Raw genomic sequence first — 27,430 nt, 5'->3', positions numbered from 1 at the left:
TTTTTGTCTATCAATAAAGTCTTATAGTTTTCTTTATATAGGTTTTGTGCATTTCTTTTTATGTTTACTCATATAGTTTAAGATTTTGTTCCTAATGCGAATGGAATCTTCTATTATATTTTATAATTGGTAATTGCTATTGATTAAGAAAACTATTGATTTTTTGTATATTGATTATATATCTAGAGGTCCCTTAATTTTCATGAGGAGGTTATCAACTTTACCCCCAGCTTGGGTGGTTTTTGGTATCTGGCTCTGTCTTGTGCTCTTAACAGCTCCCTCCCCATATACTGGTGCCTTAAAAGGCTCTTAAAATGTACCACAGTCTCAGGGTCTTTCGAGGTTTTGTGTCCAAAATCTGCTCCAATACATTCATTAGGATTTTTTTTTTAAATCCACTATTTTTTTAAAAAAGCAAAAAGAGGGGCTTCCCTGGTGGCTCAGTGGTTAAGAATCCGCCTGCCAATGCAAGGGACACGGGTTCGATCCCTGGCCCAGGAAGATCCCACATGCCACGGAGCAACTAAGCCCGTGCGCCACAACTACTGAGCCTGCGCTCTAGAGCCCGCAAGCCACAACTACTGAGCCCACGTGCCACAACTACTGAAGCCCGTGCGCCTAGAGCCCGTGCTCCGCAGCAAGAGAAGCCACGACAATAAGAAGCCCACACACCACAATGAAGAGTAGCCCCCACTTGCCGCAACTAGAGAAAGCCTGCGCGCAGCAACGCAGACCCAACACAGCCAAAAATTAATTAATTAATTAATTATTTAAAAATTAAAAAAAAAAAGCAAAAAGAAAACTATTGGCAAAGATGTGGAGAAATTAGAATCCTTGTGCACTGTTGGTGGGAATGTAAAATGGTATAACTGCTTATGGAAAACAGTATGGTGGTTCCTCATAAAATTAAAAATAGAATTAGCATACTATCCAGCAATTCTACTTCTGGGTATATACCCAAAAGAATTGAAAGCAGGGACTTGAAGAGAGATTTGTATACTCATGTTCATGGAAGCATTATTCACAATAGCTAAGGAGTGGAAGCAACCCAAATGTCCATCAACAGATAGTTAAATAAAATGTGATATATATATAGATAGATAGATAGAGATAGAGATATATACAACAAAATTTTATTCATCCTTAAAAAGGAAGGAAATTATGACATGCTACAACATAGATGAACCTTAGGAACATTGTGTTAAGTGAAATAAGTCAGTTATAGAAAGATAAATACTGTATGATTCTACTTATATGAGGCACCTAGAGTAGTCAAATTCATAGAGACAGAAAGAAGAATGGTGGTTGCCATCCCAGGGGCTGGGAGTTGGGAGAAAGGGGAGCTATTGTTCAATGGATATAGAGTTTCAGTTTTTTTGGTTTTTAAAAATATTTACTTATTTATTTTTGGCTGCGTTGGGTCTTCGTTGCTGCATGCGGGCTTTCTCTAGTTGCGGCGAGCAGGAGCTACTCTGTTGTAGTGCACAGGCTTCTCATTGCGGTGGCTTCTCTTTTTGTGGAGCACGGGCTCTAGGTGAGTGGGCTTCAGTAGTTGTGGCACGCAGGCTTAGTAGTTGTGGCACATGGGCTTAGCTGCTCCGCGGCATGTGGGATCTTCCTAGACCAGGGCTCGAACCCACGTCCCCTGCATTGGCAGGCGGATTCTTAACAACTGCGCCACCAGGAAGTCCTAGAGTTTCAGTTTTAAAGATGAAAAGAGTTCTGGACCTGGTTGGTGGTGATTGTTACCTAACAATGTGAATGTACTTAACGCCACTGAACTGAACTGTACACTTAAAAGTGGTTAAGATGGTAATGTTGTGTGTATTTTGCCATAATTAAAAGATTTCTTTAAAAAATTCTGTTGCCTGTTTCCTGTTGCTAGTCGTTTAATTCTATGAGGCCCACTTTGATCCCCGGCCTAGTGCTTTGAACTCAACCTTCCTGACTGAACTTTGTCTGGGCCTGGAACTCCTTGAGTCCCTCAACATTCACCTTTACCCAGACTAAGGTTCCCCTTTTCTTGGAGCTCTCTTGTCAGTCCACTTTTTTTAAATTCAATCCTGTTTCTAAGACTCCCAGTTTGGGTCCTGTTTTTGGACCCCCCTGAAGAAAGATCTGAGAAATAAAGCACACAATTCTAGAATACAGACTACCTTTACTGCAGGCATAACTCTAAACTTAATGATGTTCAATATATATTAAAAGCTTGGGAAACAATATTTATGGAGAATTGCTTGAAGGATATACAGCTTATCCACTTCTTGGGATCAGTTAGATTGTTTGCTTGTTTTTTTGTTTTCTAAGCCAAGGCTCAACAGATGAGCTCTAGAAACTTTGTGAATCTTCTAAAATTGTCTATACCTGTGCATTTTTTCTGGGGAGGGGTCCTAAGCTTTTAGAAGATTCTTAATACGCTTTGTTATTTAAAAAAAAGAAGAGCTGAGAATCTTTCTCTATGTACTCTAAAACTTGTTGTTCCTTGGATTGAGACAGATCATCAAAGCCTTACCTCAATCGAATTGTTCTGCCCCAAGCTCAGAATGGCTTTTACTGAACAATGCTTTGGCACTATGCCAACAGCCTACATTAAAGGACATTAAAGGAAAACAGCTTCAGCCCTAAAAATGTGTTTAGGTAAATACTACAGATTCCGATAAAAACAAAGAGAGCAAGACAAAGATGGGCATAGATCTGCCTGGGTATCTCAAGATCTTAACCAGATAGGATGTCTGTAAAGGCACAAATGTGCTGATGCCACCATGAGACAAGAACAGATTATGAACAGGCCAAGAAGGGTAAAATTCCCTATGGAAGAATTACGGTCAAATCGAACACGAGTACTAAAAGGTCCTTCCTTCATAAACTCAAGCATGGGATTTGGAGAGCCACCAGTGCAGACATTAATGGCAATATGTGGGTAAATGTATATAACATGTTGCACATACACTGAGTATACATAAGGTTAAAAAGAGTTTAAAATACATAAGGTTTCATGTGAAATTTTTAACAACTCTCCCTTCTCAATCTCAGGTTAATTCTCTTTTATATAACCCTCATATTCCTCTATTTAGCTAAAATCCATCCATCCATCCTTCAAAGCTCAGCTTTTAAAATTATAACAACAAATGTCGTTCAAGTGGAGCTGATTTTATTTTACTAAACCAAAAGCAACCTCCTCTCCTCCTCAAACACACGCACTCTTTGGAAATCTCATCACTCTTTCATTGTTTTTCAAATTCTTTAAAAGCATGTATGTGCACAACGAACTACGAGAGGTTTTCCTTCTGTTGGCGAGAACCCTCCCACACAACAATCAATACTTATTTGGTTGGAATTATGTGAAGAGTTTAGTTCCAGACCTTGGTAGAAAGTCCAAGCTTTCTCCAAAATAGCCATAGCAGAAACTAATATTAATATGATAAATTATCATACTAAGGATGCAAAGTATATGGCCTGGGATTGAAGAAATTAGTCATGAAGTTGGACCTCTATAAGAGAAACAAGTTCAACAAGACCCTTTTGGTCATCTTACCTTAAGGTCACATGGAAAAAGGAAGAATGTCAGGAGGAGTATTCAAATCATGATTCATCTTATAGAATATCAATAATCCCAATTAATTCAATTAGCCCAGTGAAAGTCTCTGGACTATTCCTATTTCCCCTTGAAAGTTCACGGATGAGAAACACTCTCTCACCTTTAGCTTTTCCTGAAGACACTTCCACCATGGTTATCATAGCAGACGTTTGGCTTTCTCTCTTAAATACCTTCAAAATTAAAGCACTTACCTGTCTGCCTCAAGTCTTTAGGTAGAACATCCCTCTCATTGCCCTCTAAAAAGAACACTGAAACATTACTCTCAAATGTGAAATAACACCATCAGTGGCTATAACCAAAGACTTTCTATAATAATTTCAACTTTATAATTTTTTTCCTCCCACCTTTGCAGCAAAAATAGTCTCAAGCCAGGTCAGAGGGAAGTCAAGTCTGAGTCTTGCACTAAGAAGTTTCTTGGAAATCCAAAACTGTAAGAAACTTCTTGGTGAGCTTCAGTTCAATCCTATGAATGCTCTGAGAGTACAAGCTGTCAATTTCCTGGCTTTGTGGGTAGAACATGGTACAGTATCGTACTAAGCAAATACTATTATTGATTGTTGAAGTTGGGATATCTCAGCAGATATGAACTGAGCACTTACCTGAAATAAAAGGTTTTATGTATTTCATCTCAGAGAAACATCACCTAAGAATAAAGCAAAAACTCCTTGTCAGTTAGCTCAGGCTCTGCTGATATAATACCTACAATTTATCAAAATTTACTGTGTGCTAGACACTTTACTACATGCTTTATGTAGATCATCTTGTTCAATTTTCACTAAAATCTGGGCCTAAAAAGAGGATATTATTCTTTTTCACAGATGAAAAACCTGAGGCTTAAGAAGGTTAAGTGACTTGCTCAGGGTCACACAATCAGAGAGTGGTGGAGTCACAGTGATAGAGATTTGAATCCCTGTTTGCCTGACTCCTCTTGCCCATGATTCTGTAACATCCCTCTTATAGGTTTGGCCCCAGATGAAGAGGTGCTTGTCAAGTGGGCATCTATGGCAGTAACTGAGAACTGTAGTCAAATACATGATTCAGAAGAAGTATAATTTAAAGTCTTAAATGCCCAGATGCTCCTCTTTGGTAGATCTGGCACTGAGCTCAGGATGAAATCCACTATTCTACTATGACCACACATTTCATCATCCATTATTTCGTGAAGCCTTAGGAGATCTAAAATGGGATAGGAGAAAAAGGAATTGGTAGTCAGAGCTTAAAGTCCTAAAAAAGTGACTGCAGAAGCCCTACTGGTATGTGTTTTGTAACCTGGACTCTTGTGTAAAATTTTATCTGAATAGATGGCTTTGCTAATTTAAAATAATAAAACCTTGGTTGCACAAGGGGAGTTTTAAAAAAATCTCAAGACCCAGCATGCATCCCAGACCAACTAGATCAAGTTTATGCGAGTTGCAATTTTCAGTGTCAGGTGATTCTAATATATCGCCAAAGCTGGGAACCGCTGCAATAACCTGATCTGCGCTTCCTCATTTGAGATAAAAGGAGAATAAGACCCAAAGAACTTAAAGGAGATCAGGACCAGAACCAGTATCTCTTGACTGCTAGCTCACCATGCTGTATTGTTTGCTCTCCTCAATCCAGAATGAACCAACTGTTCCTCTAAGGCATAGAGCACACAAACCAAAATTATTATGTAACTTCATATTATCAGAGCTCTCTGTACCTTTAAAGAGTACTTCATATACATTCTCTCTTTAGATTCTTATACAGGGGAAGTAGGCAGGGCAAAACTTACATGTTTTAGACATGAGGAAATCAAAGGTCAATTAAGTTAACTCTTTAAGCCTGCTTAAAGATAGGAGCAGAATTTAAATCTTTATATTCTAACTCCTGGATTAAGTAAATTAAATTTGGCAAGTGTTCACTGAGTGCCTAGTATGTGTTAGTTAAGACATGGTCAAAGATGCAAAAAATTAATAAGACATCATCCATGCCCTCAATTAGTGTACAATCTTCTTGGAAAGACAGAGACAACTAAAATACTGCACTGCCTTCACAGCAAGATCTTTTTTGACCCACCTCCGAGAGTAATGGAAATAAAAACAAAAATAAACAAATGGGAAGATGGTTTTTTGGGGACCCTAGTCCGCCATCTCCTTGGTCTGTGGTCTTTCTGGATAAAGTCGTATTCCTTGCCTCAACACCTTGTCTCCAATTTATTGGCCTGTCGTGCGGCGAGCAGAGTGAGCTTTGACTCGGTAACACACAGAGCAGTTCAATCCAAGCTTTTATTTCTAAACGTGGCCATGGCCAAGCAGCAAGCAAAGAACCTTCCAGGTAAAAGACCTACTGCTGAGGAGACCGTCAAGATGGTGGAGGAGTAAGACGTGGAGATCACCTTCCTCCCCACAAATACATCAGAAATACATATACATGTGGAACAACGCCTACAGAACACCTACTGAACGCTGGCAGAAGACCTCAGACTTCCCAAAAGGCAAGAAACTCCCCACATACCTGGGTAGGGCAAAAGAAAAAACAGAGACCAAAGAATAGGGACGGGACCTGCACCTCGGGGAGGGAGCTGTGAAGGAGGAAAAGTTTCCACACACTAGGAAGCCCCTTCACTGGCGGAGACGGGGCAGGCGGGGGGGAAGCTTCGGAGCCACAGAGGAGAGCGCAGCAACAGGGGTGCAGAGGGCAAAGCGGGAGATTCCCGCACAGAGGATTGGTGCCAACCAGCACTCACCAGCCTGAGAGGCTTGTCTGCTCACCCGCCGGGGCTGCTGGGGGCTGGGAGCTGAAGCTCAGGCTTCAGAGGTCAGATCCCAGGGAGAGGACTGGGGTTGGCCGCGTGAACACAGCCTGAAGGGGGCTAGTGCGCCACAGCTAGCCGGGAGGGAATCCAGGAAAATGTCTGGAACTGCCTAAGAGGCAAGAGACCATTGTTTCGGGGTGTGCAAGGACAGGGGATTCAGAGCACTGCCTAAATGAGCTCCAGAGATGGGCACGAGCCATGACTATCAGCACGGACACCAGAGACGGGCACGAAATGCTAAGGCTGCCACTGCAGCCACCAAGAAGCCTGTGTGCAAGCACAGGTCACTATCCACACCTCCCCTCCCAGGAGACTGTGCAGCCCACCACTGCCAGGGTCCTGTGACCCAGGGACAACTTCCCCGGGAGAACACACGGCGTGCCTCAGGATGCTGCAACGTCACGCCAGCCTCTGCCGCCACAGGCTCACCCCGCATTCCGTACCCCTCCCTCCCCCATGCCTGAGTGAGCCAGAGCCCCCTAATCAGCTGATACTTTAACCCCATCCTGTTTGAGCAGAAGAACAGATGCCCTCAGGCAACCTACACACAGAGGCAGGGCCACACCCAAAGCTGAACCCCAGGAGCTATGCGAACAAAGAAGAGAAAGGGAAATTCCTCCCAGCAGCCTCAGGGGCAGCGGATTAAATCTCCACAATCAACCTGATGTACCCTGCATCTCTGGAATACCTGAATAGACAATGAATTATCCCAAAATTGAGGTGGTGGACTTCGGGAGCAACTGTAGACTTGGGGTTTGCTTTCTGCATCTAATTTGTTTCTAGTTTTATGTTTACTTTAGTTTAGTACTTAGAGTTTATTATCATTGGTAGATTTGTTTATTGATTTGGTTGCTCTCTTATTTATATATATATCTATATATCTATATATCTATATCTATATATATATATATCTTTTCCTTTTTCTCTTTTTGTGAGTGTGTATGTGTATGCTTCTTTGTGTGATTTTTTTCTGTATAGCTTTGCTTTTACCATTTGTCTTAGGGTTCTGTCTGCCCTTTTCTTTTTTTTAGTATAGTTTTTACTGCTTGTTATCATTGGTGGATTTGTTTTTTGGTTTGGTTGTTCTTTCTTTCTTTTTTTTTAAATTACTTTTAAATTTTTTTTACTTTTAATAATTTAAAAAAATATTTTATTCTAATAACTTTATTTTCTTCCTTCCTTCCTCCCTCCCTCTCTCTCTCTCTCCCTTTCTTTCTTCTTTTCTCTTTCTTTCTTTCTTTCCTTCTTTCTTTTTCTTCTTTTTCATTCTCTCTTTCTTTCTCTTTCTTTTCTTGCTTTCTTTTTTTCTCTCTACCTTTTCTTCTGAGCTGTGTGGCTGACAGGGTCTTGGTGCTCCGGCCAGGTGTTAGGCCTCAGCCTGTGAGGTGGGAGAGCCGAGTTCAGGACATTGGGCCGCCAGAGACTTCCCGGCTCCACATAATATCAAATGGTGAAAGCTCTCCCAGGGATGTCCGTCTCAACGCTAAGACCCAGCTCCACTCAACAACCAGAAAGCTACAGTGCTAGACACCCTATGCCAAACAACTAGCAAGACAGGAACACAACCCCACCCATTAGCAGAGAGGCTGCCTAAAATCATAATAAGGTGACATACACCCCAAAACACACCACAGGACACAGTCCTGCCCACCAGAAAGACAAGACCCACCCTCATCCACCAGAACACAGGCACCAGTCCCCTCCACCAGGAAGCCTACACAACCCACTGAACCAACCTTACCCACTGGGGGCAGATACCAAAAACAACGGGAACTACAAACCTGCAGCCTGTGAAAAGGAGACCCCAAACACAGTAAGTTAAGCAAAATGAGAAGACAGAGAAATACACAGCAGATGAAGGAGCAAAGTAAAAACCCACCACACCAAACAAATGAAAAGGAAATAGGCAGTCTACCTGAAAAAGAATTCACAGTAATGATAGTAAAGATGATCCAAAATCTTGTAAACAGAATGGAGAAAATACAAGAAGCGTTTAAGGACCTAGAAGAACTAAAGAGCAAACAAACAATGATGAACAACACAATAAATGAAATAAAAAATTCTCTAGAAGGAATCAATAGCAGAATAACTGAGGCGGAAGAACACATAAGTGACCTGGAAGATAAAAGAGTGGAAATAACTACCACAGAGCAGAATAAAGAAAAAAGAATGAAAAGAATTGAGGACAGTCTTACAGACCTCTGGGACAACATTAAACACACCAACATTCGAATTACAGGGATCCCAGAAGAAGAAGAGAAAAAGAAAGGGGCTGAGAAAATATTTGAAGAGATTATAGTCAAAAACTTCCCTAACATGGGAAAGGAAATAGTCAATCAAGTCGAGGAAGCGCAGAGAGTCCCATACAGGATAAATCCAAGGAGAAACATGCCAAGACACATACTTATCGAACTATCAAAAATTAAATACAAAGAAAAAATATTAAAAGCAGCAAGGGAAAAGCAACAAATAAAATACAAGGGAATCCCCCTAAAGTTAGCAGCTGATCTTTCAGCAGAAACTCTGCTAGCCAGAAGGGAGTGGCAGGACATATTTAAAGTGATGAAAGGGAAAAACCTACAACCAAGATTACTCTACCCAGCAAGGATCTCATTCAGATTCAACAGAGATAATAAAACCTTTACAGACAAGCAAAAGCTAAGAGAATACAGCACCACCAAACCAACTTTACAGCAAATGCTAAAGGAACTTCTCTAGACAGGAAACACAAGAGAAGGAAAAGACCTACAATAACAAACCTAAAACAATTAAGAAAATGGTAATGAGAACATACATATTGATAACTTCCTTAAATGTAAATGGATTAAATGCTCCAACCAAAATACACAGACTGGCTGAATGGATACAAAAACAAGACCGTATATATGCTGTCTACAAGAGACCCACTTCAGACCTAGTGACACATACAGACTGAAAGTGAGGGGATGGAAAAAGATATTCCATGCAAATGGAAATCAAAAGAAAGCTGGAGTAGCAATTCTCATATCAGACAAAGTAGACTTTAAAATAAAGACTATTACAAGAGACAAAGAAGGACACTACATAACGATCAAGGGATCAATCCAAGAAGAAGATATAACAATTGTAAATATTTATGCGCCCAACATAGGAGCACCTCAATACATAAGGCAAATGCTAACAGCCATAAAAGGGGAAATCGACAGTAACACAATCATAGTAGGGGACTTTAACACCCCACTTTCACCAATGGACAGATCATCCAAAATGAAAATAAATAAGGAAACACAAGCTTTAAATGACACAATAGACCATATAGATTTAATTGATATTTATAGGACATTCCATCCAAAAACAGCAGATTACACTTTCTTCTCAAGTGCGCACAGAACATTCTCCAGGATAGATCACATCTTGGGTCACAAATCAAGCCTTGGTAAATTTAAGAAAATTGAAATTGTATCAAGTATATTTTCTGACCACAATGCTATAAGACCAGATATCAATTACAGGAAAAAATCTGTAAAAAATACAAACACATGGAGGCTAAACAATACACTACTAAATTACCAAGAGATCACTGAAGAAATCAAAGAGGAAATCAAAAAATACCTAGAAACAAATGACAATGAAAATACGACGACCCAAAACCTATGGGATGCAGCAAAAGCAGTTCTAAGAGGGAAGTTTATAGCAATACAATACTACCTCAAAAAACAAGAAACATCTCAAATAAACAACCTAACCTTACACCTAAAGTAATTAGAGAAAGAAGAACAAAAATACCCCACAGGTAGCAGGAGGAAAGAAATCATAAGGATCAGATCAGAAATAAATGAAAAAGAAATGAAGGAAACAGTAGCAAAAATCAATAAAACTAAAAGTTGGTTCCTTGAGAAGATAAACAAAAGTGATAAACCATTAGCCAGACTTATCAAGAAAAAAAGGGAGAAGACTCAAATCAATAGAATTAGAAACGAAAAAGGAGAAGTAACAACTGACACTGAAGAAATACAAAGGATCATGAGAGATTACTACAAGCAACTATATGCCAATAAAATGGACAAACTGGAAGAAATGGACAAATTCTTAGAAAAGCACAACCTTCCAAGACTGAACCAGGAAGAAATAGAAAATATAAACAGACCAATCACAAGCACTGAAATTGAGACTGTGATTAAAAATCTTCCAACAAACCAAAGCCCAGAACCAGAAGGCTTCACAGGCAAATTCTATCAAACATTTAGAGAAGAGCTAACACGTATCCTTCTCAAACTCTTCCAAAATATAGCAGAGGGAGGAACACTCCCAAACTCATTCTACGAGGCCACCATCACCCTGATATCAAAACCAGACAAAGATGTCACAAAGAAAGAAAACTAGAGGTCAATATCACTGATGAACATAGATGTAAAAATCCTCAACAAAATACTAGCAAACAGAATCCAACAGCACATTAAAAGGATCATACACCATGATCAAGTGGGGTTTATTCCAGGAATGCAAGGATTCTTCAATAAACGCAAATCAATCAATGTGATAAACCATATTACCAAATTGAAAGAGAAAAGCCATATGATCATCTCAATAGATGTAGAAAAAGCTTTTGACAAAATTCAACACCCATTTATGATAAGAGCCCTCCAGAGAGTAGGCATAGAGGGAACTTACCTGAACATAATAAAGGCCATATATGACAAACCCACAGCGAACATCATTCTCAATGGTGAAAAACGGAAACCATTTCCTCTAAGATCAGGAAAAAGACAAGGTTGTCCACTCTCACCACTATTATTCAACATAGTTTTGGAAGCTTTAGCCACAGCAATCAGAGAAGAAAAAGAAATAAAAGGAATCCAAATTGGAAAAGAAGAAGTAAAGCTGTCATTGTTTGCAGATTACATGATACTATACATAGAGAATGCTAAAGATGCTACCAGAAAACTACTAGAGCTAATCAATGAATTTGGTAAAGTTGCAGGATACAAAATTAATGCACAGAAATCTCTTGCATTCCTATACACTAATGATGAAAAATCTGAAACAAATTTAGGAAACACTCCCATTTACCATTGCAACAAAAAGAATAAAATACCTAGGAATAAACCTACCTAAGGAGACAAAAGACCTGTATGCAGAAAACTATAAGACACTGATGAAAGAAATTAAAGATGATACAAAGAGATGGAGAGATATACCATGTTCTTGGATTGGAATAATCAACATCGTGAAAATGACTATACTACCCAAAGCAATCTACAGATTCAATGCAATCCCTATCAAACTACCCATGGCATTTTTCACAGAACTAGAACAAAAAATTTCACAATTTGTATGGAAACACAAAAGACCCCGAATAGCCAAAGCAATCTTGAGAAAGAAAAACGGAGCTGGAGGAATCAGGCTCCCGGACTTCAGACTATACTACAAAGCTACAGTAATCAAGAGAGTATGGTACTGGCACAAAAACAGAAATATAGATCAATGGAACAGGATAGAAAGCCCAGAGATAAACCCACACACCTATGGTCAACTAATCTATGACAAAGGAGGCAAGGATATACAATGGAGAAAAGACAGCCTCTTCAATAAGTGGTGCTGGGAAAACTGGACAGCTACATGTTAAAGAATGAAATTAGAACACTCCCTAACACCATACACAAAAATAAACTCAAAATGGATTAAAGACCTAAATGTAAGGCCAGACACTATAAAACTCTTAGAGGAAAACAGAGGCAGAACACTCTATGACATAAATCACAGCAAGATCCTTTTTGACCCACCTCCTAGAGAAATGGAAATAAAAACAAAAATAAACAAATGGAACCTAATGAAACTTAAAACCTTTTGCACAGCAAAGGAAATCATAAACCAGACGAAAAGACAACCCTCAGAATGGGAGAAATTATTTGCAAATGAAGCAACTGACAAAGGATTAATCTACAAAATTTACAAGCAGCTCATGCAGCTCAATATCAAAAAAACAAACAACGCCATCCAAAAATGGGCAGAAGACCTAAATAGACATTTCTCCAAAGAAGATATACAGATTGCCAACAAACACATGAAAGGATGCTCAACATCACTAATCATTAGAGAAATGCAAATCACAACTACAATGAGGTATCACTTCACAGTCAGAATGGCCATCAACAAAAAAAATCTACAAACAGTAAATGCTGGAGAGGGTGTGGAGAAAAGGGAACCCTCTTGCACTGTTGATGGGAATGTAAATTGATACAGCCACTATGGAGAGCAGTATGGAGGTTCCTTAAAAAACTAAAAATGGAATTACCATATGACCCAGGATTCCCACTACTGGGCATATACCCTGAGAAAACCATAATTCAAAAAGAGTCAGGTACCACAATGTTCATTGCAGCTCTATTTACAACAGCCAGGACATGGAAGCAACCTAAGTGTTCATCGACAGATGAATGGATAAAGAAGATGTGGCACATATATACAACGGAATATTACTCAGTCATAAAAAAGAAACGAAATTGAGTTTTTTGTAGTGAGGTGGTTGGACCTAGGGTCTGTCACACAGAGTGAAGTAAGTCAGAAAGAGAAAAAGAAATACCGTATGCTAACACATATATATGGAATCTAAAAAAAAAAAGGTTCTGAAGAACCTAGGGGCAGGACAGGATTAAAGACACAGACGTAGAGAATGGACTTGAGGACACAGGGAGGGGGAAGGGTAAGTTGGGATGAAGTGAGGGAGTGGCATGGATGTATATACACTACCAAATGTAAAAAAGATAGCTAGTGAGAAGCAGCCACATAGCACAGGGAGATCAGCTCGGTGCTTTGTGACCACCTAGAGGGGTGGGATAGGGAGGGTGGGAAGGAGACACAAGAGGGAGGAGAATAGGGATATATGTATATGTATAGCTGATTCACTTTGTTATAAAGCAGAAACTAACACACCACTGAAAGGCAATTATACTCCAATAAAGATGTTAAAAACAAAAACAAAAACAAATGGGACCTAATGAAACTTAAAAGCTTTTGAACAGCAAAGGAAACTATAAACAAGAGGAAAAGACAACCCTCAGAATGGGAGAAAATATTCGCAAACAAGTCAACGGACAAAGGATTAATCTCCAAAATGTATCAACAGCTCATGCAGCTCAATATTAAAAAAACAAACAACCCAGTTAAAAAATGGGCAGAAGGGACTTCCCTGGTGGTGCAGTGGTTAAGAATCTGCCTGCCAATGCAGGTGCACATGGGTTCGATCCCTGGTCCAGGAAGATCCCACATGCTGCGGAGCAACTCAGCCCACACGCCACAACTACTGAGCCTGCACTCTAGAGCCTGCGAGCCACAACTACTGAGACTGAGTGCCACAACTACTGAAGTCCGCGTGCCTACAGCCCATGCTCCGCAACAAGAGAAGCCACCGCAATGAGTCCGCGAACTGCAATGAAGAGTAGCCCTCACTCGCCGCAACTAGAGAAAGCTTGCACACAGCAAGAAGACTCAACGCAGCCAAAAATAAATAAATAAATAAAATTTTTTAAAAAAAGGGCAGAAGACCTAAATAGACATTTCTCCAGAGAAGACATACAGATTGCCAAGAAGCACATGAAAGAATGCTCAGCATCACTAATTATTAGAGAAATGCAAATCAAAACTACAATGAGGTATCACCTCACACTGGTAAGAATGGGCATCATCAGAAAATCTACAAACGAATGCTAGAGAGGGTGTGGAGAAAAGGGAACCCTCTTGCACTGTTGGTGGGAATATATATTGATACAGCCACTATGGAGAACAGTATGGAGGTTCCTTAAAAAACTAAAAATAGAATTACCATATGACCCAGCAACCCACTACTGGGCATATACCCAGAGAAAACCATAATTCAAAAAGACACATGCACCCCAATGTTCATTGCAGCTCTATTTACAAGAGCCAGGTCATGGAAGCAAACTAAATGTCCATCGACAGATGAATGGATAAAGAAGCTGTGGTACATATATACAATGGAATATTACTCAGGCATAAAAGGGAATGGAATTGGGTCATTTTTAGAGACGTGGATGGACCCAGAGACTGTCATACAGAGTGAAGTAAGTCAGAAAGAGAAAAACGAATATCGTATATTAACGCATATATGTGGAATCTAGAAAAATGGTACAGGTGAACTGGTTTCAAGGCAGAAGTAGAGACACAGTTGTAGAGAACAAACGTATGGACACCAAGGGGGAAAGTGGGTGTGGAGGGGCGATGGTGGTGGGATGAATTGGGAGATTGGGATTGACATATATACACTAATATGTATAAAACAGATAACTAATAAGAACCTGCTGTATAAAAAATAAAATTCAAAAACAAACAAACAAACAAACTGCCTGACTTAACCCTTGGAATAGCTGAAATGGAAAACCTTCCTTGATTGGCCTTGATGACAAAGTCCAATTCTCTTCAAATTCAGTCTGTGGCTTCTAATTTCTTCCTGACTGTGGCTATTCATTCTAGGGAACATAAGGGATTTGAATATAGCTATTGCATCTCTAGGCAAGGCCACGTAGCTGAAAATTCTTTGATATGGGTAAAGAAGAAAGAATGGAGCAATTTCAGTGAGATTCATTTTATACTCTCCAAAGCCAAGGACATGACTCAGCAGAAGACTGGGAGATTCCAAGACAAAGGACTAGATGGAAAAGAAAAAGTATTCACAGAAATAATATTTTCTTTTCCACAGCATTTAGGTAACTGGACAGTTTACAACTTATGTTGTTGAAGATAACTACTGCACACTAAAGGGGAAAATAGCATGTAGGAAATAATATTTGTATCTATGATTCAGGATGATAGAGAAGGTCACAGATGGACAAGAGTACTCAAAAAAAACCTTTTCATGAGGAATTCATCAGACACTGCAAAATGCTGCCATGCAGATGTTATTATATAAAAGGTAATAAGAAAACCAGGAACCCATGTTTTATTTATGGACTGAAAAAACTGGCCAGGAATAGTCCATCACAGTTTTTCTCAAATTTTAACATGCATCAGAATCACCTGGAGGCTGGGTCCCTTTCTCCCCCTCCCCCTGCCCCTCCCCAGAGTTTCTGATTTAGCAGGTCTGTGGTGGTGCCCAAGAATTTATATTTCTTACAAATACAGGTGATGCTGATGTTGTTGGTTCAGGTCTAATACTTTGAGAACTGCTAGTTTATCATAAGGTCCACATTATACTGGATACACACACACCTGTTGCAAATTATGGCAATTTAGTTAACTCTCTATTGTTGACTTTGGAAATGATACTCTCCTCACCAACCTAATAGCCAAAAATAAGACTACTCAGGAAGAAGTTATGGCTAGTCACGTAAGGAGACAATCTATTTTACAGCACAAATATATGTGTTTGGGCATTTGACAGAGGCAACCAATGAGGCACATCTAGCAAGTAGGAAACAACATTGCCTTTAAAAGCCTTTACCTATCTTGAGGCAGACATGAATTTTATTTCTTGTACTCGAAGAGAACACCCTTTGAATCTCTCTGTACCTTACACATTACCCAGGGTCCCATTCTCATTCTTCTTTTCTCACTATTCACTTTCCCTGAGTTCTCTTACCCATCCCATGACCTCATTAAAAATATATCTATATATCTATATATCTATATCTATATCTCTCTATATATATCTGTCTGTCAGTGGTTAGTAACTTTGTTCAGGTTAAGAAATTCCTTTGAGGGTTTCCCTGGTTGCGCAGAGGTTAAGAATCGCCTGCCAATGCAGGGGACACGGGTTCGAGCCCTGGTCCGGGAAGATCCCACATGCTGCGGAGCAACTAAGCCCGTGCACCACAACTACTGAGCCTGCGAGCCACAACTACTGAAGCCCGTGTGCCTAGAGCCCGTGCTCCGCAACAAGAGAAGCCACCGCAATAAGAAGCCTGCTCGCCGCAACTAGAGAAAGCCTGCTTGCAGCAATGAAGACCCAACACAGCCAACAATTTAAAAAATAAAATAGGGCTTCCCTGGTGGCACAGTGGTTGCGAATCTGCCTGCCAATGCAGAGGACACAGGTTCGAGCCCTGGTCTGGGAAGATCCCACATGCCGCGGAGCAACTAGGCCCGTGAGCCACAGCTACTGAGCCTGCGCGTCTGGAGCCTGTGCTCCGCAACAAGAGAGGCCACGTTAGTGAGAGGCCTGCGCACCGCGATGAAGAGTGGCCCCCACTTGCCCCAACTAGAGAAAGCCCTCACACAGAAACAAAGACCCAACACAACCAAAAAAAAAAAATATATATATATATATATATAAAATAAAATAAATTTATTAAAAAAAAGAAATTCCTTTGGGAATTTAATTAATGCTATAGACACTTCATAAAAATAAATATATATATGTATACATATACATTTTTATACCCAATTCAAGACATTCAGAGATTCTCACTCAAGTCCATAGGCCCCAGGTTGAGAATCCCTACTTATATGCTAATGTTTCAAAAATATGTATCTTCAGCCTGAATTTTTATTCTGAGCTTCAGTAATACATATCCAAATATCTACTTAACATCTGCATTTGGATGTCACACAATTGCCTCAAAATCTACATGTATTGAGGAGTGACTGTTTAATAGGGATGGGGTTTCCTTTTGGGGTGATGAAGAAGTTCTGGAACTGGATAGTAATGATGGTTGTGCAACACTGTGAACATACTTAATGTCACTGAATTGTACACTTTCAAATGGTAAATTTTACATAATGTGCATTTTACAATAAAAAAATCTACATTTACAAAATTGAAATTATCTCTATTCTCTACCTCCCACACAGCCAAAATTTGTGCTTTCTCTTGTATTTCCTGTCTTTGAACATGTTACTAGTCTTACCATTTACCTAGTTGCCCAAGCCAGAAACCTGAGAGTCATCTCTGACAATGCTCTCTTTTATCCTCCCACTTACAATTAATCATGAAGTTCTGTACGTTCTTCCTCATTAATAACAAGTTAACTTGGAATAGTCCTCTACAACTATCCCCAAAGCTTCTACTTAAGTTCAGGCCACCATGATTAGCCTCACAGTCTCCAGTTTTGTACCTTCCCACCCTCCACCTCAACCCCTCTTCAACTGACTCTTCCTTATCTTGCCAGAGTGAGTTATCTTTTTGCTTAAAAACCTACCATTGCCTTCAGGATAATGTCTAAATTTCTCTTCATGACCTGGCCTCTGCTTACTTCTCTAGTCTTATCTCTCACCATCCTCCTACACAAAGCCAAATGTCCAGTGACATAAGCTACCTGCAATTCCCAGCTCATCACCAACTTTTTTTTTTTTTTTAAGCCAAGTGCCAAGTGCACATACTACTCCAAATTCCTAGAACTTCATTTCCCTCTGTTTAGACCTGGCTAAGTTCTACAGTTAAGATTCAATTTACATCATCTTGCTCAGGAAGCCTTTCAGATGCCCCAAAGATGATGTCCTTACTATGAGCTCCCTTACTATGAGCTTCTATGTTCACTTGTATCTTAACATTCATACTTTAAGTTGAAGTCATCTGTCTCCTTTAAAGACCACATTATCCTTGAGGGTAGGGACTATATATCAATGCACCTCCAGTGCCTAAAACAGTATCCAGCATGTGGTATAGTCTAAATAAATATTTTTGAATGAAGAAGTGATGCCCTAGTGAATAATAGGAACCCTGATATCAGAAGTCACACAACTTTCCAATGACTTCCTACCTTACTCTGTTAAAAGCCAAAGTCATTACCATGGGCTCTGACTTTATCTCCTACTATTCTCCCCTTCATTCACTCAGTTCCAGCCATACTTTGAAACCATGACTGGAAAAATATTTCAACCAAGGAGCCATTTAAGCATGTGCAAGAAGGAAGGAACTAAAATATACTGAGCCTCCAGCATGTATCATGCCCTGTGCCAGGCACTTTCACGTGTCATATCATAGAATCCTCACAATCACTCCGGGACAAAGGCATTGCTATTGCCATTTCACAACTAAGGAGACTACATCTTACAGTAGATTTTTGAATTTGAACAGAGGGAAAACTTTATTGGAAAGAGTCCATAGTGGTGACTTTTCCTTCCCTAGATACCTTTTATGCTGGTTATTCTGTTTGCTGTGCCTCCGCCCAGCCAACTCCCTCTGCCCTGTTCTGAGAAGCTGACCTCTATGAACTACATTACCCAGACTACCTTGCCCCTGGGCTTCTTGAAGGTAGTAGCTGGAGACCAGAGGGCAAGAGGAGAAAGGTTAGGGTATTTATTTCTCTACTTCCATGCTGCCTTGTCTAAGTTCTTGCTCTTGTCAGGCAGTATGTCTTTCAGATTGTAGTTCTAACTGGGCCCTGGTAACAACACTTCCCTTTCTTTCCCTTGAGGCCTAGGAGTGCTACTGACTCACCACTTTTGGGTTTCACCATTTCTTTCTAGTTTCTGTTAACACTGACCATACCTCTGTAAATCATCCTTTGGTTAAACTCTCTTCAATTAAATTCTTTTGAATGCACAAACTTTTTCTGCAAGGACTCTGACTGATAAACTAGGAAAACAATAAATGGCATGTTATTCTTCTCTGTTCTTACATTCATTCAATTTCCAGTATCTACAGTCAAGTCTCCTTCCTCTCCTCTGAATCTTCCCATACTTCCATGTCTACATGGCCTTCTAAGAAGTCTCTCTAAATACTCTATTACCTACAGAGCAACACTGCTGTTACTGTTATTATGCTGAATCTAGTGTGACATTAGCACTCTGTTGTCCTTGTAGTTCTAAGACTGTTTAGCTTTGTTAGTCTGACCTTCCTGGCAGGGCAATAAGCTCATTAGGGGTAGGGAACTTTAGCAATTATAACCTCCAAACAAACATATTTTAGCTCGAAAGAACCTTAGAGTTTACCTTGTCTAACCACCTTATTTTACAGATGGGAAGGTTCAGGCTCACATAGGGAAAGACCCTCTCACAGCTGTACAGTGGCAGACTTAAGTTCATCATCTAGATTCTCCCTATTACTTCACCATGCTGTGATACTGTGCTGGGTGCTTAGTAGGCACTCAACATGCTGATAACCCACTCCTAAATTCATACAAGGGTTTTTGTTTTGTTCAGTGCTAGGCTCCGTGCCTAGATGAGTACCTGGCACATATTATGCGTTCAGCAAATATTTATTGATTTTGAACCCAGGACACAGCAAGACAAGTTCCTTGTAAGTTATCAGAGCTCAGAGGATCATTTGTAATAATGACAACAATCCCTTATACATGTATAGTATAGTTTTCAAAGTGTTTTCACATTTAAATAAGCCCATTTGATCCCTCTGAAGTATATATGGCAGGAATTCATAGTCCATTTAACAGATGCAAGCAACAGCCTCTGAAAAGGTAAAAGTCAAGGTCCCCTGAGAAGTATGTAGCAGAGCTGAGACTACTGTTCATGTTTTCTGACTCCCACTTCAATACCATCTTCACTACTCCATGTTGCCTCTTCAGCTTAGTCATTCTGCTTCAAGATATGCGAGGTTCATTCACGGAGCTAGTCCAAATATTCACAATGACTAGGTGAGTTATATACTTATGCCGATAGAAATGATTTTGCTTTTTAAAAAATCCACTATTAAAGGTACGTCTGTTCTACTTCTGATTAGATACAGCCTGCAGAATACCCCCAACTCTTGACACTACGAGGCCTGTTATTTCCCACAGAGAGGAGGGTTACGATCTATGCGTTCTGGAGTGAAGGAGACGGCACTTTTGAGACATCACTTCTGGTACAGACCAGAGCCAGGCCCTTTTAAAACCAGCTGTTCAAAGAGAAACAACGCCTTGTTCTTGGCCTGATCCCGCCAGAGAGGAGTTGGCACACGATTTCTTCAAGATCAAATGCACCAGGAAGCTAACTGCAGATATTTTGATTGAATTCTCTTATAAAAAACACTTTAATACAGATTTCACCCTGGGTTTTAGCTACTAGTATGATCTCTGATCCTAATCAGGGCATCACAGAAACCAAAGATAACCTAAACATATATAACATATATCCAACCTCTTTGAATTTCAGTTTCCATTAAGAGCTCAAAGTACTGGCACAGAAAATTACCAAAAGTCTTATATCAGGGATCACAAACTCAAGTGTCTACCACATACCAGGGAAATAATGTAAAGCCCAGAATGACAAAATAAGGAGTAATGGAGTCTATAATGAACTACAAAAAACTAATTTGCTACTTGCTTCTCAGCTCCAACCACCTGTCACTTTGTGGGAATGTCAGCTAAGAGTTAATAGTTCTTCTGATTTTTTCCTCAAAAGCTAGAAATACTCATTTTTAAAACGTAAAATCTGGTTTTAAAAAGTTAGCTACTAATTCAAATCTGCAAGCCTTTTGTAAGCTAGTCAGCCAGAGTTCGACTTTTCCTTATGAAGTAGGTTTCCTGCTCCATATGACAGAGGAATGAGAGCAAATGTGCCACTTTCAAGTCAAATATGGTATAGGATTCATGGCTTCCCTCTCAGACAATCTGGATAGTGCTGGAAAAGTGGACAAAACTCCCTGAGTTAATAGCAATGTACCTTAGCTGGAGGTTTTGGGGGTATCTGCTTTATGAGGTAACCAGATAAATGGATGCCCTCTGGGAGGTATTTGGGGGATAAAGATCCCCTTTGCTAGGTATCTGGGCAGGTAAGTCTTCTCTGGAGCATCTAGGAAACCCGTATACTCGAGTATGGGGATGGGGAGTACTGGGAGAACAGTTTACACGAAAGTATGAAGACGGACAGCTGTTGGGAAGTACACAGAGTGCTAGGAATGCGAGATAGTATGGGGCTACAGTCTCTCTTCAGTGTTGGGAGGGGAAAGGCGATACCCTCTCCTCGGGCGCCACCTTCGGGCGCCTCTTGCTCACCATCGCTCCGCAGACGCCGACTCCAACGACCGCCATCTTAACGCACCTTTGTGCGCAGGTGCCCTGGAGCCACACGATCCGGCCGGAGTAGAGCCCCGCCTCCGGCCACGCCCCTCCTCCCCAAGCCCGCCTCCAACCACGTCCCCTTTCTCAGAAATCTGTCCCCACTCACCCAGCGGTTTGAGGCTCCACCACTTGGGGGTGGGCGGTGGTGGGTGGAGAGCAGGAAAGGACCACTTGTCTAAAACCTATCATTATATAAGGAAGTCATTTCTACAGCTTTCCACACTTTAACAGAATTATCAGACCCCAAAGGCTGCTATAAGATAATTTATTACAGACTAGCCAATAATCTCTTGTAACAATGGCACATACAATAATTTAAAACAGCAAAGATTCCTAGTTTCTTATTTCATGTAATGGCCAATGGACAATGCAGAGTCCTCAGGAAGTCCAAGAGGCTGCTACTGAGGTTATCGAAGGCCCTTCTCTGAGCAAGGGGCCTGGGAAGTCCACATGACCCTCTGGAAAAAGTTTGTCTCTGACCTCCCAGGGAGTGTTGAGGCCCCCCTTCATCCAGCCGGTACAGAGGGATCACAGTCAAAGTTCCTCCTGTAGGGTTGAACGTCTATGAGGGGAACTGCAGCTGACCTAGATGAAAGGGAGTGAGGACAAAGGCTGGATTCTTTCTGCAAGGGGGAGGACCGCCAGAAGGCAGTGGCCATAGGTGAAGAGGACTCTTTCTAGATTGATTTCCACAACTTTTGGCTTTGTTCAGGGCTTATTCACGAAGAAAATAGTCCTCTCTCCTGGATCCTTCAACTAGCTCTCAGGTGCATACACTTAAGAAGAGCCTCTCATGTCCTGAAGAATCACTCCTCTTCCTAAAGGAGTGAGGCAGCGGGACTCCTGGGCAGGTGGCCCCTGGTGCTTGGGTTCCAAAGAAATTCTGCTCAGGGCTCTGAAGCACCATGGGAACCTGGTTCTACTCATGACAGATAATCTGGGCAAGGGATTAGCAGAGCTCATTTCTGAAAGGTTTCTGGTTCACTTTCAATGCCTTGTACTCACTTGAGCTACTCTACACCAGTAGATTCTGCTCAAGGGACAGGCTGAATTCCATTCTGTGTGCTCCTGCCCTGGCCATACTCCAATCCAGACCACAGGGCTCAGCAATACCTGTAGACTCAAATGATTACTTACCTAATTAGGCACAAGCTCCAGGCCTTCTAAACTTGTTCTTCTAATGATTGGTATGTTCGGATCTAACTGGATAAGGTGTGGTATGGAGAGGGGTAGAGAAGGGGTGTGGGAGTGGAAGAACCTCTGCCAAGAATGGCTGACACTCTCAGAAACGTCTGCCCCTCTGTGGCAAATCTCCCTGCCTGGTAACCCCCACAGCCTAGCTCCCAGCATCACAGACCTGCTGGTCAGGGACTCATGACCCTTTCTGTGCAAAGCCATACTCGCACCACCCCAAACTTTTCCTTAAACGTCCTTAACGGAATGAGTCAGCCTCTTGACTACGAGGACCCTAAGATACACAGTAACTCCCATTAGCCCTGACTTGTGGAACTGGTACCATCTGGTTGGCACAGGAGCCTAGGTGCTCAGCTCCCCTCCTCCACGGAACGAGACTCCGATTTGAGCTTCACAAACTCTCGGGCCACTTCGTCATTGCTCCTCTGAGACAGAATCCGGAGAATGGTCATGCCTGTCTCATCCATGTGGATCTTCCGGCCCAAGGGGCACCAACAGGCACAGCTGCCCTTGGCTGCCACGTCCCTCAGAGGCATGACAGCCAGCCCCAGAACACGATCCTCCCGGGCAAAGCAGTAATCCTTCACACAGATTTGCAACTCATAGGCTTCTGGCCCCTCTTCATTTCCCAGGAGGCTGTGAGCACAGGGTAGATGGAAGGTGGGAGACCAGAGCTGAGGGTGTCCTCAAATGAATTCACCCCAGCTGCCATCCAGCCCATCCCTTCTCTCCCCTCTCAATTCTTACCCCCCAGATCACCCCCATCCCAGAGTCCTTCAGGCCCCCAGCCCATAACTTACAAGTGAAATGTCTCATTGTACTTGGGGGCCCAGTTGTTGCTTTTTGACTTGGTTGTGAACTTCCTCTTCTTATCACTTTGGTGAGGGCCAACCATGGTTACTTCCACAAAGGGCCGGAACATACCGGCTGTCTGCCACTTGAGGTCATTGGCAGCCACCACTGCACAAACATGGGAAAACTGTGAGGGATCCCATCAAGCATTCCCAGTTCTTGAGCCCCTGGTGGCATTCCCCTTGGAGGAGGGCTAAGCTGAAAGGCTGGGATAAGCAGTCCGTGCCTTTGACTGATGAGGCCACTGGGCAAGAAAAGGTCTGAGGTCTGTAAGTCCATGCCACTCACCTTTCACTGTGACCTTGTGCTCCCCAGTTCCAGGATGTGTAAACAAGTCCACCTGAATAGAGACTTCTCCCACAGGATCATCCACACCGGACCCTGAGGGACAGACGGACAGATGATTCCCCCATTGGAGAACTTTAAGACTTTAGGCCTAATTATTCCAGGTAAAACCGTGGAGTTGGGAGGCTACTATCCTACATCCTAAAGCAAGAAGTAATCACCCACAGAAGCTACGGGGAAGTAAGTAATGGGAGAAGGAAAAGAACAGGGATAAAGAATGAGACTATGTATTAAAATACAAATCAGGGTGACAACATCTTAGGCAAAACCTCTTCCAAAACTGCACCTGGAATCTCTCAGGTTCCCCAAACCTCTCCTAGCCTGCAGAATTTTTCACTGAAAGATGCTGGGAAAGGACAGTGTTGCCACCCTGTATTTTTGTCTGAGAATTATGTCCACCCCATGGTGTCTCAGCAGAACAATGCGGGTCCCATCTAGCCAAAAGCAGCACCTTCCCGCCTGCGGAGGCCCCCTTCTTGGGAGGCTGCCCTGTACAGAATGACTTTTTCCTGCTCAAACTTGGACCTCTCTGCAAACAGCTCCCCAGTCCCTCTGGCCGATTTTCAGCCTCCCCTCAGCAGAGGCCTCACTCTGTTTTGGGAAAACACCAGTACCCTACACCCCAGATAAAACTTCTTTGTCCTAAGATGGAGGGGTGGGGGAATTCTGAGGACAACTATTGTTAACCCTGTCTCAGACTGTATGAATACACTGCCCATCTCTGGAACTTGGGATAGAGCCTCTGAACTTTGACACCTGGTTCCCCCAGCCCCAACATAAGCAGCTCATTCTAGTTCACAGGTGACAGTGTTAGCCCATATTAGATTCACATCTGCACGGTATATAACGTACCCTTTTCCGGCTGAATGTCCTCATTAGCAGTAAACCTAATACCTTTCCCATCATGCACTGAGTGAGGACAGGCAAGTCAAGAGGTAGCAGCAGTAGGACAGAGAAAGAAGAATCAGTTAGAGGTCCAAGGAGTTAACAGCCATTCAGAGCAGCTCTACACATATTCTGAGGGAGCACAGAGATGGGGTAGTGTGGAGAGAGAGGTCAAAGAACTGGGGTCAATGCTCGAATGCTCCAAATTATACTTAACAGTTTGAAGATCAACCAAATCATGGACAGAAGCAGTAGAACATACAGAGAGAAGGTTTCTGAGAGCCACAGGGCACAAGAGAGAAAGTTGTAGGCTCTAATTTCCTAGGCCCTTAAATGATAAAGCAGTGGGTAGAAAACGTACACTCACAGTTGCATCCTCCCTGCAGTCGCCACCCCTGCCTGCTGTTACTTCATGTGTGCCCATTCCAGCCCCTCCTCATCTTTATATCTAGCTTAAAGCTCAATGTTTCCAAAAGGCCTTTTGGATTAACTCCTATCCTCCCTGTTACAGGCCTTTACATGTACTCAGCTCTGTGAAAGATCCCCGTCTCCTTGAGCAAGGCTCATAACTTCTTTTGCTCTGTCTTCTTCTCACTCTGGACTTGAAATAAGAACATACGTGGAAAATGGAGCAGTACCGCAGGTCCCTTGTATTTTTCACCTTCCGTCAACTCTATTCTAACTGCTTAGATCCCTCTTCCCCTCTGGGTCAGCTCTGTGCACCAGATCCACAGCTCGGTAAGGCCTAAGCCTTCCCACTCTCCCCTCCACCAGGTTCACTCCTCCAGGCAGCATGCCCAGGTTTCCCTGGAAGGAGCAACAACAACTGCGCCTTGAAGGTCCTTTCCAGGAGGACCTTCCCAGGGTGAGGGTCAGAATTTCAGTCTGAGCCATGTCTAGGCAGATGTGTTTTGTTATGAATGGGCCTGCCTGGAGGCAGGGAGGGGTTCTGAGAACTGGAAGTCACTGGGAGAAAATCAGCTGCCTGGGTTCCCTGTGCACTAGCATCACCCATGAGGCCGGAGTCTCAGCTCTGCAGAGCCCCATGATCCGCACCCTCCCTTCAACTGTTCCCGTGGTTTGCCTCTCTTAGTCTTCTCCTCACCCACACTGGAGAATCTGGAAAGTCTTTTGCTTTCTCTCCCCTGGAGAGCTTCCAACTTAGGCTCCCAAAGCTGAGTCTTCATGAGCGTCTCAGCCACTCATTCTCAAGGCTTCCTCGCAGATTTTTCCTACCAAACCGGGTATACGCCTTGAGCTCAACACACATGCACTGGCCAGATGAAGTCTGGGAAAAGAAAGCTCAGGCACATTTCCCAGGTCTCTGTGATTCCCCTATCTGGTATGAGTGTGCGGTGGGGGTAAGTACTGGGATCCATCAAGAAATCCTGGTGTCTGAGTTTGAAGGGCTTTCTGAAGAAGTACTCGGATCCTCCCTGAGGGCTACAGGATACCGACTCCCTAGGGACAGAGATGTATCAGGGAGGGGAGGCGGGGACCCAAAGCCCTTAGGCCTTACCCTGGGCAATCTGTGAGCGCACAAAGGTCTTGATGAGTGTGTCTGTGGTCTGTGTGTACAGAGACAGGGCATAGCGTAGGGACTGCAGATCTGGGCTCTTCTCCAGGAAGGTTTTCTTCAGCCCATTGCCTCCTGCATGAAAGTATTGCTGAAAGACAAGAATAACTGCTAACTGCTACTGCCTCATCCCCTTACACAGAGAATGTAACAATGTAACTCAGAGAAATGACATCTGAGCAGAGGCTCAGCGAAGATGCTGGAAGAGGATGGTGAGGCATTCAATAAACAACAATATCAGGAACACCACACAGAGCCAGAGTCATAGTCTCTCAGGTTAAGAGTATTATTTGAATATCTGGCAGGAGTGGTAAGGGATGGCCACGTTTCTGGACGTGATGCTTGAAGGATGAATCTATCTGGACAAAGATATGCGACAGAAGCATTTCAGGAAGAGAGTAGTCAGAAGTGTTGCTTTACCCCTGGGAATCCTTAGAGCACTTTATACCTATGACATACCTCTCCGAAGTGCCCTAAATCACAGCCCACATGTACCCGCCTTATTTATCACTTTACCAGGTTATAAGTATCTTGATGCTAGGAACCATATCTGATTCTCTGCATCCTTCATAGTGTTTAGTGCCCGGAACACATGTTGCCTGGTTGAATAAATGAATGTGTAATAGGAAAAAAAATCCTTCGCAAACCCAGATGATTTTAAACATAAGTGAAGAGGTCAGCCAGATGTCGGGTATTAAGATCTGGAAGATTAATTCCCAGTGGAAAATATTCATGAATGACAATGAGGTACAAAGTGAACTAAACTGTCCGCAGAACCCAAGAATAATGTTCTAGGTCCGTGGCGATTCACCTGAGACCACACAGGAGGTACCTTTTTGGTTGGTCCCCAGCAGGAATATGGAATAGCAGAGAAAGATATGGACACAAAAATCACTCTCTTCTGGATGTGGGGTGGCAAGAGCCCGAGGGACACCTAATCTGGCAGAATGGAATGCCAGGACCAAGAGGGTGTGGTAGTAAGATTGTCTGGAGGAGGGGGAGGTCTCCACCTTGATGGTGTCCAGGGCGAGGTCAAGGACAGCACACTGCTTTGGAGTGAGACTCCGGGTTTCCTCTCGCGCCATGTGGTCCTAGAACCCCAGAGAAAGCAACAGCATCAGGACAGCTTATGGCTGTCATCAAAGTCTTTCCCCCACCTGTCAGCCACAGCTACGTGTTCCTCTCCTTCCCCTCTGCTTCAGTCTTCAAAGCTCAAATTTCCTTCCTTCCAGGCAACCCCCAGCCTCAGAAGGACCCCACACATCCAG

The 27,430-nt window shown here is 42.3% G+C and overlaps 2 protein-coding genes across 8 annotated transcripts in view; both read right to left on the bottom strand.

Moving 5' to 3' along the window:
* The window catches only part of LOC309633059 (phospholipid-transporting ATPase FetA-like), a 115,408-nt gene extending 93,939 nt beyond the window's left edge, over positions 1–21,469 (bottom strand). Inside the window, exons 1-2 of one of the 2 annotated variants that reach the window (XM_082401370.1) lie at positions 21,206–21,469; positions 4,198–4,241 (exon numbers count right to left, since the gene is read on the bottom strand). In XM_082401370.1, coding sequence (XP_082257496.1) covers positions 4,198–4,225 — 28 coding nt within the window. In that variant the 5' untranslated portion in view covers positions 4,226–4,241; positions 21,206–21,469. Of the gene's footprint in view, positions 1–4,197; positions 4,827–21,205 lie in introns of those variants that run through there. The other variant, XM_082401371.1, reaches the window with a different exon arrangement.
* A 90-nt stretch (positions 21,470–21,559) lies between these two features.
* UNC13B (unc-13 homolog B) overlaps positions 21,560–27,430 on the bottom strand; it is a 239,625-nt gene continuing 233,754 nt past the window's right edge. For 3 of the 6 annotated variants that reach the window (XM_082401353.1, XM_082401354.1, XM_082401358.1), the window contains 6 exons: positions 27,173–27,253; positions 26,106–26,253; positions 24,554–24,610; positions 23,645–23,737; positions 23,305–23,464; positions 21,560–23,140 (listed from right to left, as the gene is read on the bottom strand). In XM_082401353.1, the coding sequence (XP_082257479.1) occupies positions 22,855–23,140; positions 23,305–23,464; positions 23,645–23,737; positions 24,554–24,610; positions 26,106–26,253; positions 27,173–27,253 (825 nt within the window). In that variant the 3' untranslated portion in view covers positions 21,560–22,854. The remainder of the gene's footprint in view (positions 23,141–23,304; positions 23,465–23,644; positions 23,738–24,553; positions 24,611–26,105; positions 26,254–27,172; positions 27,254–27,430) is intronic. The other 3 variants (XM_082401357.1, XM_082401355.1, XM_082401356.1) reach the window with 1 other exon arrangement.

This window comes from Balaenoptera borealis (assembly GCF_965194805.1).
Source record: "Balaenoptera borealis genome assembly, chromosome: 8".
In the NCBI taxonomy this organism is placed as follows: domain Eukaryota; kingdom Metazoa; phylum Chordata; class Mammalia; order Artiodactyla; family Balaenopteridae; genus Balaenoptera; species Balaenoptera borealis.
Note: the sequence above shows the minus strand (reverse complement) of the source record. Positions and strands in the feature narration are given on the sequence as shown.